The sequence below is a fragment of the Salvelinus namaycush genome, unplaced genomic scaffold, assembly GCF_016432855.1.
Source record: "Salvelinus namaycush isolate Seneca unplaced genomic scaffold, SaNama_1.0 Scaffold2369, whole genome shotgun sequence".
Classification (NCBI taxonomy): domain Eukaryota; kingdom Metazoa; phylum Chordata; class Actinopteri; order Salmoniformes; family Salmonidae; genus Salvelinus; species Salvelinus namaycush.
The window spans coordinates 20,149-38,335 of NW_024059196.1; the positions used below are offsets into that span (position 1 = coordinate 20,149).

The 18,187-nt window shown below is 48.6% G+C and overlaps 1 protein-coding gene across 1 annotated transcript; it reads left to right on the forward strand.

Moving 5' to 3' along the window:
* Positions 1 to 8,153: 8,153 nt before the first annotated feature.
* Positions 8,154 to 17,812, forward strand: LOC120038726 (F-box/LRR-repeat protein 18-like). Its single transcript, XM_038984394.1, has 5 exons — positions 8,154 to 8,699; positions 14,933 to 15,136; positions 15,346 to 15,731; positions 15,895 to 15,994; positions 16,727 to 17,812. The coding sequence occupies exons 1-5, from the start codon at positions 8,640 to 8,642 to the stop codon at positions 17,810 to 17,812; spliced, it is 1,836 nt and encodes a 611-aa protein (XP_038840322.1). The 5' UTR covers positions 8,154 to 8,639.
* Positions 17,813 to 18,187: the final 375 nt, after the last annotated feature.

The following is an 18,187-nucleotide window of genomic DNA, read 5'->3' on the forward strand; positions in this document are numbered from 1 at the left end:
ATGTATAACTGCTGTTTGACATGGATTACTAGAGGAGGTGTACCGTTGACTAACAGACTGGTATCCAGGCTAGATGTATAACTGCTGTTTGACATGGATTACTGGAGGAGGTGGACCGTTGACTAACAGACTGGTATCCAGGCTAGATGTATAACTGCTGTTTGACATGGATTACTAGAAGAGGTGGACCGTTGACTAACAGACTGGTATCCAGGCTAGATGTATAACTGCTGTTTGACATGGATTACTAGAGGAGGTGGACCGTTGACTAACAGACTGGTATCCAGGCTAGATGTATAACTGCTGTTTGACATGGATTACTAGAGGAGGTGTACCGTTGACTAACAGACTGGTATCCAGGCTAGATGTATAACTGCTGTTTGACATGGATTACTAGAGGAGGTGGACCGTTGACTAACAGACTGGTATCCAGGCTAGATGTATAACTGCTGTTTGACATGGATTACTAGAGGAGGTGGACCGTTGACTAACAGACTGGTATCCAGGCTAGATGTATAACTGCTGTTTGACATGGATTACTAGAGGAGGTGTACCGTTGACTAACAGACTGGTATCCAGGCTAGATGTATAACTGCTGTTTGACATGGATTACTAGAGGAGGTGTACCGTTGACTAACAGACTGGTATCCAGGCTAGATGTATAACTGCTGTTTGACATGGATTACTGGAGGAGGTGGACCGTTGACTAACAGACTGGTATCCAGGCTAGATGTATAACTGCTGTTTGACATGGATTACTAGAAGAGGTGGACCGTTGACTAACAGACTGGTATCCAGGCTAGATGTATAACTGCTGTTTGACATGGATTACTAGAGGAGGTGTACCGTTGACTAACAGACTGGTATCCAGGCTAGATGTATAACTGCTGTTTGACATGGATTACTAGAGGAGGTGTACCGTTGACTAACAGACTGGTATCCAGGCTAGATGTATAACTGCTGTTTGACATGGATTACTAGAGGAGGTGGACCGTTGACTAACAGACTGGTATCCAGGCTAGATGTATAACTGCTGTTTGACATGGATTACTAGAGGAAGTGGACCGTTGACTAACAGACTGGTATCCAGGCTAGATGTATAACTGCTGTTTGACATGGATTACTAGAAGAGGTGGACCGTTGACTAACAGACTGGTATCCAGGCTAGATGTATAACTGCTGTTTGACATGGATTACTGGAGGAGGTGGACCGTTGACTAACAGACTGGTATCCAGGCTAGATGTATAACTGCTGTTTGACATGGATTACTAGAGGGGTGTACCGTTGACTAACAGACTGGTATCCAGGCTAGATGTATAACTGCTGTTTGACATGGATTACTAGAAGAGGTGGACCGTTGACTAACAGACTGGTATCCAGGCTAGATGTATAACTGCTGTTTGACATGGATTACTAGAGGAGGTGGACCGTTGACTAACAGACTGGTATCCAGGCTAGATGTATAACTGCTGTTTGACATGGATTACTAGAGGAGGTGGACCGTTGACTAACAGACTGGTATCCAGGCTAGATGTATAACTGCTGTTTGACATGGATTACTAGAGGAGGTGGACCGTTGACTAACAGACTGGTATCCAGGCTAGATGTATAACTGCTGTTTGACATGGATTACTAGAGGAGGTGGACCGTTGACTAACAGACTGGTATCCAGGCTAGATGTATAACTGCTGTTTGACATGGATTACTAGAGGAGGTGTACCGTTGACTAACAGACTGGTATCCAGGCTAGATGTATAACTGCTGTTTGACATGGATTACTAGAAGAGGTGGACCGTTGACTAACAGACTGGTATCCAGGCTAGATGTATAACTGCTGTTTGACATGGATTACTAGAGGGGGTGGACCGTTGACTAACAGACTGGTATCCAGGCTAGATGTATAACTGCTGTTTGACATGGATTACTAGAGGAGGTGGACCGTTGACTAACAGACTGGTATCCAGGCTAGATGTATAACTGCTGTTTGACATGGATTACTAGAGGGGGTGGACCGTTGACTAACAGACTGGTATCCAGGCTAGATGTATAACTGCTGTTTGACATGGATTACTAGAGGAGGTGGACCGTTGACTAACAGACTGGTATCCAGGCTAGATGTATAACTGCTGTTTGACATGGATTACTAGAGGAGGTGGACCGTTGACTAACAGACTGGTATCCAGGCTAGATGTATAACTGCTGTTTGACATGGATTACTAGAGGAGGTGGACCGTTGACTAACAGACTGGTATCCAGGCTAGATGTATAACTGCTGTTTGACATGGATTACTAGAGGAGGTGGACCGTTGACTAACAGACTGGTATCCAGGCTAGATGTATAACTGCTGTTTGACATGGATTACTAGAGGAGGTGGACCGTTGACTAACAGACTGGTATCCAGGCTAGATGTATAACTGCTGTTTGACATGGATTACTAGAGGGGTGGACCGTTGACTAACAGACTGGTATCCAGGCTAGATGTATAACTGCTGTTTGACATGGATTACTAGAAGAGGTGGACCGTTGATTAACAGACTGGTATCCAGGCTAGATGTATAACTGCTGTTTGACATGGATTACTAGAGGAGGTGGACCGTTGACTAACAGACTGGTATCCAGGCTAGATGTATAACTGCTGTTTGACATGGATTACTAGAGGAGGTGGACCGTTGACTAACAGACTGGTATCCAGGCTAGATGTATAACTGCTGTTTGACATGGATTACTAGAAGAGGTGGACCGTTGACTAACAGACTGGTATCCAGGCTAGATGTATAACTGCTGTTTGACATGGATTACTGGAGGAGGTGGACCGTTGACTAACAGACTGGTATCCAGGCTAGATGTATAACTGCTGTTTGACATGGATTACTAGAGGAGGTGGACCGTTGACTAACAGACTGGTATCCAGGCTAGATGTATAACTGCTGTTTGACATGGATTACTGGAGGAGGTGGACCGTTGACTAACAGACTGGTATCCAGGCTAGATGTATAACTGCTGTTTGACATGGATTACTAGAGGGGGTGGACCGTTGACTAACAGACTGGTATCCAGGCTAGATGTATAACTGCTGTTTGACATGGATTACTAGAGGAGGTGGACCGTTGACTAACAGACTGGTATCCAGGCTAGATGTATAACTGCTGTTTGACATGGATTACTAGAGGGGGTGGACCGTTGACTAACAGACTGGTATCCAGGCTAGATGTATAACTGCTGTTTGACATGGATTACTAGAGGGGGTGGACCGTTGACTAACAGACTGGTATCCAGGCTAGATGTATAACTGCTGTTTGACATGGATTACTAGAGGAGGTGGACCGTTGACTAACAGACTGGTATCCAGGCTAGATGTATAACTGCTGTTTGACATGGATTACTAGAGGAGGTGGACCGTTGACTAACAGACTGGTATCCAGGCTAGATGTATAACTGCTGTTTGACATGGATTACTAGAAGAGGTGGACCGTTGACTAACAGACTGGTATCCAGGCTAGATGTATAACTGCTGTTTGACATGGATTACTAGAGGAGGTGGACCGTTGACTAACAGACTGGTATCCAGGCTAGATGTATAACTGCTGTTTGACATGGATTACTAGAGGGGGTGGACCGTTGACTAACAGACTGGTATCCAGGCTAGATGTATAACTGCTGTTTGACATGGATTACTAGAGGGGTACCGTTGACTAACAGACTGGTATCCAGGCTAGATGTATAACTGCTGTTTGACATGGATTACTAGAGGAGGTGGACCGTTGACTAACAGACTGGTATCCAGGCTAGATGTATAACTGCTGTTTGACATGGATTACTAGAGGTGGACCGTTGACTAACAGACTGGTATCCAGGCTAGATGTATAACTGCTGTTTGACATAGATTACTAGAGGAGGTGGACCGTTGACTAACAGACTGGTATCCAGGCTAGATGTATAACTGCTGTTTGACATGGATTACTAGAGGAGGTGGACCGTTGACTAACAGACTGGTATCCAGGCTAGATGTATAACTGCTGTTTGACATGGATTACTAGAGGAGGTGGACCGTTGACTAACAGACTGGTATCCAGGCTAGATGTATAACTGCTGTTTGACATGGATTACTAGAAGAGGTGGACCGTTGACTAACAGACTGGTATCCAGGCTAGATGTATAACTGCTGTTTGACATGGATTACTAGAGGAGGTGTACCGTTGACTAACAGACTGGTATCCAGGCTAGATGTATAACTGCTGTTTGACATGGATTACTAGAGGAGGTGTACCGTTGACTAACAGACTGGTATCCAGGCTAGATGTATAACTGCTGTTTGACATGGATTACTAGAGGAGGTGGACCGTTGACTAACAGACTGGTATCCAGGCTAGATGTATAACTGCTGTTTGACATGGATTACTAGAGGAAGTGGACCGTTGACTAACAGACTGGTATCCAGGCTAGATGTATAACTGCTGTTTGACATGGATTACTAGAAGAGGTGGACCGTTGACTAACAGACTGGTATCCAGGCTAGATGTATAACTGCTGTTTGACATGGATTACTGGAGGAGGTGGACCGTTGACTAACAGACTGGTATCCAGGCTAGATGTATAACTGCTGTTTGACATGGATTACTAGAGGGGTGTACCGTTGACTAACAGACTGGTATCCAGGCTAGATGTATAACTGCTGTTTGACATGGATTACTAGAAGAGGTGGACCGTTGACTAACAGACTGGTATCCAGGCTAGATGTATAACTGCTGTTTGACATGGATTACTAGAGGAGGTGGACCGTTGACTAACAGACTGGTATCCAGGCTAGATGTATAACTGCTGTTTGACATGGATTACTAGAGGAGGTGGACCGTTGACTAACAGACTGGTATCCAGGCTAGATGTATAACTGCTGTTTGACATGGATTACTAGAGGAGGTGGACCGTTGACTAACAGACTGGTATCCAGGCTAGATGTATAACTGCTGTTTGACATGGGATCTATTTGGCTGCATGAGAAATGGCAGTGGGAAATCCGTATGTGCCATTGATCCAATGACCATTTTGAAGTGCAAATTTATAGCCTTGGTCATAGCGCAAGCTGGGACGTTCTGTTAAATGGGTTGGTCCCGATGTTTTGTGGTCCCCCCCCCCCCCACTGACTCATGGGAAACCAAGCAGTTGGACCACAGATTAAATAATTTAACTTCACAGGGTGAAAGTGCATTTCCGTCTAAGTGTTAGACTAACACACAACATCCAGGTTAAAGGTCAACGGCCAAACCCCACTAACACATGTTCAGCATGCAGAAAGGGTATCAGACCGACAGGAACTCTACTTTGGTTTAATTTGCGGCGCTATTAGGACTGCCTGAGGCAGCGACAGTAGCTGGATGGTATTAACGTTTCATTCTATTTAATCGGTGTTTCCTACATCCTGGTACTACCCGTAGCGGCGGAGTCTGAGGACACACAACAAATTGACATTCATAATACCATTGCCGAGCTACGTAAAAGACAGCCGTGGTGTCGCTCTTCATTTCGGTTTTCTGTGGTACATCTAAACATCGATGCTTGACTTGTCTCGGTGACGTTATTCTCGCTCTTTTCCGTGATCTCCATGTCGACCAGCCTACCCGCACTGTCTGCGACCTGTTGACCAGAGCGTACGTGCCAAAAACCACACTAGACACTTGCTATTTAAAGCGACGGTTTCTGTGACCACTATTGGGAGTTGAAAATTTAACTTTAGATTTGTATTTAGGTACATGACAACTTAATGGAAAAACGGTACATATGTACACTAACTCATCGCACTGATTTGTATCTGCAACAAGTTTGGTGAAAATGCCCAGATTTTTGATTTATGCAGATTTTAGAATATTCACTTAAATCTATCGCCAATTGGATGGAAACCTTTTATGCAAATATTCTAAAAACAATACGTGCATTTTTCCTACCGGAAATGTTTTAATCAAATTGATATGTTGCTGATAAAAGGCTGTGCGTGATGACAATGCATATAAAAATACATTTTTTTGCGATTGAATTCCCGTGTACCAACTAAAATATACAAGTTAAATGGGTTTCCACATTCAACTTTACTGGCGCATTGGCCACAAATACTGTTGCGTTACCATAGCGAATGTGCGCACTAGTCTTGGCATTCGCTGTCTAGCCAACAGCTTGCAGATATAGACTACATGAGATTAGTATGGATGGAAAAAGACAGGTTATTTTTATTTGTCAAACGGCAACCAAGCATCGCTCATGTCACCAGCATAAGACCCTCGACGGAACGGTTGAGCTAACGTGATTAGCATGAGGTTGTAAGTAACATTTCCCAGGACATAGACATATCTGATATGGGTAGAAAGCTTAAATTCTTGTTAATCTAACTGCACTGTCCAATTTACAGTAGCTATTACAGTGAAAGAATAACATGCTATTGTTTGAGGAGAGTGCACAGTTACGAACATGAAAAGTTATTAATAAACAAATTAGGCACGTTTGGGCAGTCTTGATACAACATTTTGAACAGATATGCAATGGTTCATTGGATCAGTCTAAAACTTTGCACCTACACTGCTGCCATCTAGTGACCAAAATCTAAATTGCACCTGGGCTGGAATAGTACATCATGGCCTTTCTCTTGCATTTCAAAGATGATGAAAAAAAAAGAAATGTGTTTTTTTCTTTGTATTATCTTTTACCAGATCTAATGTGTTATATTCTCCTACATTAATTTAATATTTCCACAAACTTTCAAATGGTATCAAGAATATGCATATCCTTGCTTCAGGTCCTGAGCTACAGGCAGTTAGATTTGGGTCAAGGGTGAAGAGGCAATCCGTCATTTCGATTAAGACATTAATGAGCGAGCTAGGACGGACGTAGTCAATATAACTATTTGTTGAGCCCTTTTGAAACGTACAGCGACAGAATTCAAAACATGGGCCGTTCTTACAGTATTCTCCCTGTACACCAAGTCTGAACTGTAGGATAATTAAAGGGGGCGTATAAGCAGAAGATTTAAGCTCTTACAATATTAGATAATGATATTTCTCACAAATAGGTTATAGGCTACATGTGCACCACCAAGTCAGAACAGTAGGCTAAGTTATGAGGGGAAAGGGACCAAATGATTAGGGTGAGACACATAGGCTACTAACAGCTTACTACACAACATACACTTAGTGTTACTTTCTCAGCTACAGTATACATATATCCCTGGCATATTACATCATTTATACAGCAGCATACAAGACATTTTTGGACTCACCTTGTGCCGTGGTCACTTGAACAGGAAGGGGGCGTGGCGGTGCTCCAAAAAGGTTGAATCATGACGACGTCAGTGATCTTCAGGACGTCGCTCTAGAAAGAGGCCCGAGTTCCGGATTTACAATTCCCAGTTGAATGAAAGTTCAAAACGTATTTTCCCCGTCGTAGCTCGTTTTTCTCGAGTTCCCAGTTGTCTTGAACTCACTAAAGTCAGAGTTTGCAGTTCGGAGTTAACAGTTGTCTTGAACTCACTAAAGTCAGAGTTTGCGGTTCAGAGTTAACAGTTGTCTTGAACTCACTAAAGTCAGAGTTTGCAGTTCGGAGTTAACAGTTGTCTTGAACTCACTAAAGTCAGAGTTTGCAGTTCGGAGTTAACAGTTGTCTTGAACTCACTAAAGTCAGAGTTTGCAGTTCGGAGTTAACAGTTGTCTTGAACGAGGCACAAATCATGCTTCAAAGCATCCAGGCTGCATCACGTCCGCCCAATCAAAGCTACTGTAGATATAACGTGATTTGATGTCATTTTATCTGTGGCCAATGACCTCGAGCCTTCTTGGATGGGCACTTCTAATGTAACTCTATGGCAGCACCCAAGGGGGCTTGATTTTTTTCGAGCTCTACCCTTAGACTTGGCGGTGACGTAGTGTCCCCATGAGTGACAGAACACTGAGCCAATCATGGCGCAACGCTTCATATGTTTCGCTGGCTACCCCACCACCACAGAAAGCACTGAGCTAGGCTGAAACAACTACATTTTGGAGCTGCCTTACTCAAGAAAACAAGAAAGAGACCATGTTTGTATGTGGCTTTATTTACATTTAAAAAAAAAGAAGTTGTTTACAAACTGATATGTGACGCGTTTTAATGCCAAAATAACATGCAAAACAGGCAAGCCCCAAAAAACAAATGTGGGGCTCAAAACAGGGACCTGCCCTGAATGACGGGGCGTCACTGGCGATGCCCGTTCTGTCACAGACGCCATAACGGCACGGATACACAGATGTCACAGCTTTCCATCTCTATGGGCAAGACAAGATAGGACCTTTCCTCTTAAAGAGGAACTTGTCTACCATAATGAAAACATTATAAACTGCCAATTGAGGTGCTACAGGAGAAGTGAAGTCAGTTATGTATTTTATTAGCTAGAATGAACCATTTTAGAGTGAAAATTACATTCATTTTTTTTATTGTGAAGACAACCCTCTCTGGGGGTTGGGGGAAGACTTTGTAGGTGCGGCTTCCGGAAAATGTTCAGTCCTCAATGTTCCGGGTGAAACGCAGCAAACTGACGAGCGTTTTACTTCCTGTAGTCCCAGCTGTCACATGAAGCTAGTTGTCTGCTGTTAGACATGCACTGATTAAAAACACTCAAAAACGATGACTTCGTCTGTAAACGGAAGAGTATTGGATGAAGATATGGACAATCAAATTGTACAGGTTGGTAGAACAAACCAGTGTAACGTTAGTAAAACTAGCTAGCTTACTGTTAGCTGTCTACCGGTGTTAGCTTGTTAGCTATCTAACGTTAGTAAAACTAGCTAGCTTACTGTTAGCTGTCTACCGGTGTTAGCTTGTTAGCTATCTAACGTTAGCCTACTCCGGTGCTGTCTTGTCAGCGAACTCAATGTCTGATTTTATTTCATTTTTATCGGTTGTCAAATGGCAATAAAGGCATTGCGTGAGTATGATATTTGGATGAAAGTGTACTGTTGATAGTCGGTAGCTAGCTAGTCGGTTTAATCAGGCTGTAATAAGCAATTCATGTATATGTATAAGTTAGCTACAACCTGAAACGAATGCCTTCAATCGTTAAAATGTTCCTTACTAGCCAGAAGGTGAAATAAAAGGTGAAATAAAATTACATTTCAACTTACGCTACCGGTTGTCTGTGGTTTGTCCTTTAACTTGTCGAAATTTTGATGGAAAATGATCCATAGGAAAGTATTGTTTACCCGAGTTTTTAGAGAGCTGGTAGGTACACTACATGACCAAAAGTATGTGGACACCTGCTCGTCGATGGGCATTAATATGGAGTTGGTTCCCCTTTGTTGCTATAACAGCCTCCTCTCTTCTGGGAAGGCTTTCCACTAGATGTTGGAACATTGCTACTGGGACTTTTATTCCATTCAGGTCGGGCAATGATGTTGGGCTGTTAGGCCTGGCTCGCAGTCGGCGTTCCAATTCCAAAGGTTGGGGTTGAGGTCAGGGCTTTTCCAAGTTCTTCAACAGCGATATCGACAAACCGTTTCTGTATGGACCTCGCTTTGTTCACGGGGGTCATTGTCATGCGGAAACAGGAAAGCTGTTGCCACAAAGTTGGAAGCACAGAATCATCTAGAATGTAATTGTATGCTGTAGCATTAGGATTTCCCTTCACTGGAACTAAGGGGCCCGAACCATGAAAAACAGCCCCAGACCATTATTCCTCCTCCACCAAACTTTACAGTTGGCACTATGCATTCGGGCAGGTAGCGTTCTCCTGGCATCTGCCAAACCCAGATGCGTCCGTCGGACTGCCAGATGGTGAAGCGTGATTCATCACTCCATAGAACGGGTTTCCACTTCTCCAGAGTCCAATAGCGGTGAGCTTTACACCACTCCAGCCGATGCTTGGCATTGCGCATGGTGATCTGAGGCTTGTGTGCGGCTGCTCTGCCATGGAAACCCATTTCATGAAGCTCCCTACGAACAGTTCTTATGCTGACGTTGCTTCCAGAGACAGTTTTGAACTCGGTAGTGAGTTTTGCAACCGAAAACAGATGATTTTTACGTGCTTCGGCACCCGGTGGTCCCGTTCTGTGAGCTTGTGTGGGTCCACCACTTCACAGCTGAGCCGTTGTTGCTCCTAGACGTTTCCACTTCACAATAACGGCACTCACGGCAGCTCTAGCAGGGCAGAAATTTGACGAAATGACAAGTTGGAAAGGTGACATCCTGTGACGGTGCCATGTTGAAAGTCACTGAGTCACTTCAGTACAGGCCATTCTACTGCCACTGTTTGTCTATGGAGATTGCATGTGCAGTGTGCTCGACTCTGTACACCTGTCAGTAACAGATGTAGCTGAATCCACTAGTTTGAAGGGGTGTCCACATACTTTTGTATGTGTGTATATATAGTATATATATATATGTTTCATCTACAGGACCATCTAGAAAACCGCCACCCGCTTGAACTGTCTAAACATTTTGCCTCATTTTAAAAGGGATCAAAATTAGATTTTTTACAGCCAACTCCATATTTTCAACGTGAAAGAAATCGAACATTATCCAAATTTTAAGAAAAAATGAAATATCATTTTATTTAAGTCTCCATTCCTCCTGCGTTTTATACTTGGTGCCTTTGGCAGCTATTACAGCTGTCAATCATTTTCAGTTTCTACAAACTCTTCGGGCACCATATCGATAGTCCGTAAATTTGGTTTGGGATCATCGATGGACAGTGAAATTTAAACCAAATTTGGACTGAGACAAGACCACTGAGGAACACTCAACATGTCTTGGAAAGACGTTCTGCTGTGTCTTGCAGAAAAATACAACCCCCATCCCAGATGTTCGGTTTTCAGAGGACTGAAGTGGGTTTTCCTCTAACTTTTTACCTGGGCTTTGTTCATATTTCCTTTGATCCTGACAAACTCCCCAGGTGACAAGCATAACACCCATAACATGATGCTGCCGCCACCATTTTTATATTTAAGGGGGTGTAGACTTTCTATAGACGCAATACCTACCGGCTCTAAAAAGTAAACAATAATAACAATTACAATAAAAAGTTGGGTAAAAGATACAATAACAATAAGAAGTAAGCAAAACTTTCCTGTGGCTATTTTGTAAAAACTTTCGAGCAGCTGAAGGACAACTGCAAAGACAACCTGTAGAGTACGTTTTAAATAGATTTTTATTCATCATTCTCTTTGCTTGTTATGAACATTTGACATGATTTTTTAAGGCATGAGTGTCAGGCTGTATATACCAATGAATTTTGTATTACAGCCTGATTTAATCAGACTAGTAGCTAGCCAACTGTTACCCCATGGGCTAGCTAGACTTGTGACGGTAGCCCAAGATTAGCCCAAGAATGTACTGTTAAAGAAATATACAGTGTGCCTTCGAGAAAGTATTCAGCCCCCTTGACTTTTTCCACATTTTGTTACATTACAGCCTTTTTCTAAAATGGATTCAATGATTTTGGGGCGGCAGGTAGCCTAGTGGTTAGAGTGTAGGGGCGGCAGGTAGCCTAGCGGTTAGAGTGGAGGGGCGGCAGGTAGCCTAGTGGTTAGAGCGTAGGGGCGGCAGGTAGCCTAGTGGTTAGAGCGTAGGGGCGGCAGGTAGCCTAGTGGTTAGAGCGTAGGGGCGGCAGGTAGCCTAGTGGTTAGAGCGTAGGGGCGGCAGGTAGCCTAGTGGTTAGAGCGTAGGGGCGGCAGGTAGCCTAGTGGTTAGAGCGTAGGGGCGGCAGGTAGCCTAGTGGTTAGAGCGTAGGGGCGGCAGGTAGCCTAGTGGTTAGAGCGTAGGGGCGGCAGGTAGCCTAGTGGTTGGAGCGTAGGGGCGGCAGGTAGCCTAGTGGTTGGAGCGTAGGGGCGGCAGGTAGCCTAGTGGTTGGAGCGTAGGGGCGGCAGGTAGCCTAGTGGTTAGAGCGTAGGGGCGGCAGGTAGCCTAGTGGTTAGAGCGTAGGGGCGGCAGGTAGCCTAGTGGTTAGAGCGTAGGGGCGGCAGGTAGCCTAGTGGTTAGAGCGTAGGGGCGGCAGGTAGCCTAGTGGTTAGAGCGTAGGGGCGGCAGGTAGCCTAGTGGTTAGAGCGTAGGGGCGGCAGGTAGCCTAGTGGTTAGAGCGTAGGGGCGGCAGGTAGCCTAGTGGTTAGAGCGTAGGGGCGGCAGGTAGCCTAGTGGTTAGAGCGTAGGGGCGGCAGGTAGCCTAGTGGTTGGAGCGTAGGGGCGGCAGGTAGCCTAGTGGTTGGAGCGTAGGGGCGGCAGGTAGCCTAGTGGTTGGAGCGTAGGGGCGGCAGGTAGCCTAGTGGTTGGAGCGTAGGGGCGGCAGGTAGCCTAGTGGTTGGAGCGTAGGGGCGGCAGGTAGCCTAGTGGTTGGAGCGTAGGGGCGGCAGGTAGCCTAGTGGTTGGAGCGTAGGGGCGGCAGGTAGCCTAGTGGTTGGAGCGTAGGGGCGGCAGGTAGCCTAGTGGTTGGAGCGTAGGGGCGGCAGGTAGCCTAGTGGTTGGAGCGTAGGGGCGGCAGGTAGCCTAGTGGTTGGAGCGTAGGGGCGGCAGGTAGCCTAGTGGTTGGAGCGTAGGGGCGGCAGGTAGCCTAGTGGTTGGAGCGTAGGGGCGGCAGGTAGCCTAGTGGTTGGAGCGTAGGGGCGGCAGGTAGCCTAGTGGTTAGAGCGTAGGGGCGGCAGGTAGCCTAGTGGTTAGAGCGTAGGGGCGGCAGGTAGCCTAGTGGTTAGAGCGTAGGGGCGGCAGGTAGCCTAGTGGTTAGAGCGTAGGGGCGGCAGGTAGCCTAGTGGTTAGAGCGTAGGGGCGGCAGGTAGCCTGGTGGTTAGAGCGTAGGGGCGGCAGGTAGCCTGGTGGTTAGAGCGTAGGGGCGGCAGGTAGCCTGGTGGCTAGAGCGTAGGGGCGGCAGGTAGCCTGGTGGTTAGAGCGTAGGGGCGGCAGGTAGCCTGGTGGTTAGAGCGTAGGGGCGGCAGGTAGCCTGGTGGTTAGAGCGTAGGGGCGGCAGGTAGCCTGGTGGTTAGAGCGTAGGGGCGGCAGGTAGCCTGGTGGTTAGAGCGTAGGGGCGGCAGGTAGCCTGGTGGTTGGAGCGTAGGGGCGGCAGGTAGCCTGGTGGTTGGAGCGTAGGGGCGGCAGGTAGCCTGGTGGTTGGAGCGTAGGGGCGGCAGGTAGCCTGGTGGTTGGAGCGTAGGGGCGGCAGGTAGCCTGGTGGTTGGAGCGTAGGGGCGGCAGGTAGCCTGGTGGTTGGAGCGTAGGGGCGGCAGGTAGCCTGGTGGTTGGAGCGTAGGGGCGGCAGGTAGCCTGGTGGTTGGAGCGTAGGGGCGGCAGGTAGCCTGGTGGTTGGAGCGTAGGGGCGGCAGGTAGCCTGGTGGTTGGAGCGTAGGGGCGGCAGGTAGCCTAGTGGTTGGAGCGTAGGGGCGGCAGGTAGCCTAGTGGTTGGAGCGTAGGGGCGGCAGGTAGCCTAGTGGTTGGAGCGTAGGGGCGGCAGGTAGCCTAGTGGTTGGAGCGTAGGGGCGGCAGGTAGCCTAGTGGTTGGAGCGTAGGGGCGGCAGGTAGCCTAGTGGTTGGAGCGTAGGGGCGGCAGGTAGCCTAGTGGTTAGAGCGTAGGGGCGGCAGGTAGCCTAGTGGCTAGAGCGTAGGGGCGGCAGGTAGCCTAGTGGCTAGAGCGTAGGGGCGGCAGGTAGCCTAGTGGTTAGAGCGTAGGGGCGGCAGGTAGCCTAGTGGTTAGAGCGTAGGGGCGGCAGGTAGCCTAGTGGTTAGAGCGTAGGGGCGGCAGGTAGCCTAGTGGTTAGAGCGTAGGGGCGGCAGGTAGCCTAGTGGTTAGAGCGTAGGGGCGGCAGGTAGCCTAGTGGTTAGAGCGTAGGGGCGGCAGGTAGCCTAGTGGTTAGAGCGTAGGGGCGGCAGGTAGCCTAGTGGTTAGAGCGTAGGGGCGGCAGGTAGCCTAGTGGTTAGAGCGTAGGGGCGGCAGGTAGCCTAGTGGTTAGAGCGTAGGGGCGGCAGGTAGCCTAGTGGTTAGAGCGTAGGGGCGGCAGGTAGCCTAGTGGTTAGAGCGTAGGGGCGGCAGGTAGCCTAGTGGTTAGATTAGAGCGTAGGGGCGGCAGGTAGCCTAGTGGTTAGAGCGTAGGGGCGGCAGGTAGCCTAGTGGTTAGAGCGTAGGGGCGGCAGGTAGCCTAGTGGTTAGAGCGTAGGGGCGGCAGGTAGCCTAGTGGTTAGAGCGTTGGGCCGGCAGGTAGCCTAGTGGTTAGAGCGTAGGGGCGGCAGGTAGCCTAGTGGTTAGAGCGTAGGGGCGGCAGGTAGCCTAGTGGTTAGAGCGTAGGGCCGGCAGGTAGCCTAGTGGTTAGAGCGTAGGGCCGGCAGGTAGCCTAGTGGTTAGAGCGTAGGGCCGGCAGGTAGCCTAGTGGTTAGAGCGTAGGGGCGGCAGGTAGCCTAGTGGTTAGAGCGTAGGGGCGGCAGGTAGCCTAGTGGTTAGAGCGTAGGGGCGGCAGGTAGCCTAGTGGTTAGAGCGTAGGGGCGGCAGGTAGCCTAGTGGTTAGAGCGTAGGGGCGGCAGGTAGCCTAGTGGTTAGAGCGTAGGGGCGGCAGGTAGCCTAGTGGTTAGAGCGTAGGGGCGGCAGGTAGCCTAGTGGTTAGAGCGTAGGGGCGGCAGGTAGCCTAGTGGTTGGAGCGTAGGGGCGGCAGGTAGCCTAGTGGTTGGAGCGTAGGGGCGGCAGGTAGCCTAGTGGTTAGAGCGTTGGGCCGGCAGGTAGCCTAGTGGTTGCTAGATTGAAAGGTATAAATCTGTCGTTCTGCCCCTGAACAAGGCAGTTAACCCACTGTTCCCCGGTAGGCCGTCATTGAAAATAAGAATTTGTTTTAACTGACTTGCCTAGTTAAATAAAGGTTAAATATAGTTTCAAATTCTTTGTATTGAATTATACATTCGTGAAATAAATATTCTCTTAGGTCTGAGTATTTCTGTCTCTCTCTGTCTCTCTCCAGGCTGTGTGTGTAGAGGATGGGATAGGGCTGGTGTCGGGGTCGATCGGGATGTCAGACTTCTCCGATGAGATCTTGTTAAGTATCCTGGTCTATGTCTCGACCTCTGACCTCGTGAATAACGTTTCCCGGACCTGCCGCAAGCTACACACGCTCTGCTATGACAAGACACTGCTGACCACGGTCACACTGTCTGAAGAATACACGGTAACACACACACACACACCAGACACACACACACATACACACACACGGTAACACACACACACACACACACACACACACACCAGACACACACACGGTAACACACACGCTCATACACACACACACACACACACACACACACACACACACACACACACACACACACACGGTAACAAATAATTGTATTTATATTCTGACCCCTCCCTCTTCAGGCAGATGACGGCGCTATTCGCCAGGTGCTGAAGCATCTATCCAATCACGTGCAGTCCCTCAGCCTTAGCGGCTGCTATTGGCTGTCGGGTTCTACCATCGACCGTCTGATTCGCTGTCGCTCCCTGGTGCGTCTGGACCTATCAGGTTGTAGCGTGACCTCCCTGCGTCTGTCCCGCCTCCTCTCCTCCCTCCCTCTCCTCCGATCTCTCGCTTTTGACGTGTCGCCTGGCTTCGATTCCGCCCAGCTGAGTGGCGAGGCCCGTGATTCGCTGTCTCGGCTGTCGGAGCTGAGACAGACGGTGTTGACGCCCAGTTACGGCGTTGTCCCCTGCTGCTCCGGCCTCTTCAGTCTACAGCTGCAGCTGGACATACCTGACGTCACCAGGTGAGACGCACCTGACACGGTTCAACTAGAACTTCTTTGGTTTGACCTCGTGTGTGTGTGTGTGTGTGTGTGTGTGTGTGTGTGTGTGTGTGTGTGTGTGTGTGTGTGTGTGTGTGTGTGTGTGTGTGTGTGTGTGTGTGTGTGTGTGTGTGTGTGTGTGTAGGGAGGGTACCAGTATGTCTTGCCAGTTGATGATGGGTCAGAGCAGTGTCCCTCACTACCAACAGCTGGAGGAGTTTACTGCCCGCCTGGCGCCTGGAGAGGTAAGGTCAGGGGGTTTATAATGTGTGTGTGTGTTTGTAATGTGTGTGTGTGTGTGTGTGTGTAGGTGAACCAGACTCTACTCCTCCTCTACCTCGCTGTGTTCAGGTGTGTGTGTGTGTGTGTGTGTGTGTGTTTAGGTGAACCAGACTCTACTCCTCCTCTACCTCGCTGTGTTCAGGTGTGTGTGTGTGTGTGTGTGTGTGTGTGTGTGTGTGTGTGTGTGTGTGTGTGTGTGTTTAGGTGAACCAGACTCTACTCCTCCTCTACCTCGCTGTGTTCAGGTGTGTGTGTGTGTGTGTGTGTGTGTGTGTGTGTGTGTGTGTGTGTGTGTGTGTGTGTGTGTGTGTGTGTGTGTGTGTGTGTGTGTGTGTGTGTGTGTGTGTGTGTGTGTGTGTGTGTGTGTGTGTTTAGGTGAACCAGACTCTACTCCTCCTCTACCTCGCTGTGTTCAGGTGTGTGTGTGTGTGTGTGTGTGTGTGTGTGTGTGTGTGTGTGTGTGTGTGTGTGTGTGTGTGTGTGTGTGTGTGTGTGTGTGTGTGTGTGTGTGTGTGTGTGTGTGTGTTTAGGTGAACCAGACTCTACTCCTCCTCTACCTCGCTGTGTGTGTGTGTGTGTGTGTGTGTGTGTGTGTGTGTGTGTGTGTGTGTGTGTGTGTGTGTGTGTGTGTGTGTGTGTGTGTGTGTGTGTGTGTGTGTGTGTGTGTGTGTGTGTGTGTGTGTGTGTGTGTTTAGGTGAACCAGACTCTACTCCTCCTCTACCTCGCTGTGTTCAGCGTTCGTGTTCCGGAGCGTCTCCGCTCCTTCCTGGTTTCAGTTCCTGGTCCAAACCCCGCCCACTGGCCTGCTGCGTCCTCATTGGCCCATAGCCTCGTTCAGCATGGCGACCTGGAAGCCCTGCAGTTGCCTCGGTCCTGGTTGGACGCCACGTCGCTAGGACGGGTCCTTCTTAGCAACGCTCCCAAGCACCTGAACTTCTCCCGTTGCCCCACGTTACGACAAACTGTCATCCAATCGCTGACTGGCACCGGAGTGAGAGACTCGACGCGATTGGTCAGCCTGAATCTTAGTGGTATAGGCCACACCTCCAATTATCCAGAGTGCAGTAGAGCGCGGGGAGAGGAGGAGCTTGTTGCCGAGGCGATGAGCCGGCTGGTTATTGGCTGTCCCAATCTGTCACACCTCAACCTGTTACACACGCACTATCACCACGACAACACACACACGCCTGGGCTGGAGGCCAACACACACCTGTGTACCAGCCTGGCCAAACTCGCACACCTCCGGTCGCTGGCGCTGCCCGCCTGCGCCCTGTCGGACGGTTCACACACACCGTCCCCTTCCCCGTCCTCCTCCTCTCTGCTGCTGGGGCTGAGGAAGCCGTCCCGCGTCGGGCTACAGACCTACAGGCCAGGCTCCGAGGACTCTCTCCCCAGGGAGGGCACCTCTGGGCTGGGTACCCTGCTGGCCGGCTGCCCCTGTCTGGAAGTTCTGGAGTTAACAGGACCGGGCTTCATCTCCGCCCTGCCGCGTCTTGAGCCCTGCGCCAGGGTGTGTGTGGATCAGAGGACGTGTGTGAACGCTCGCGGGGTTGGGGACACGCACGTCGCGGCTCTCCGGGGTTTCCACGGGCTGCGGAGGCTGACGCTGGCGGGGCTGCCGGGGGTCCTGAAGGGGACCGGGTTGGTACAGGTGGCTGAACACTGCAGGGACCTACGGGCGTTATCTCTGGCCAACCTGGGGTCCTTAAAGACCTGGAACTACAGCGCCGCCCTGCTGGACACACTGAGGAACTGCACCCAGCTCACCCAGCTACGGTGAGACACCATACACACTACCATACACACTACCATACACACACCATACACACACCAACATATACACTACCATACACACACCATACACACACTGAGGAACTGCACACAACTATTACTATATTATAATAATATATTACTACAATATTATAATATACATTATATATATACATCAACAGGCCTTTATGTTCTTTATTAGCCACAAACTGTTCTATACATTATTATATTATTTACTATTATATATACACATTATAATCATTATATACACATTAGATACTATTATATATACACATTATAATCATTATATACACATTAGATACATTATACACAATATATATACACATTATAATCATTATATACACATTATATACACATTAGATAC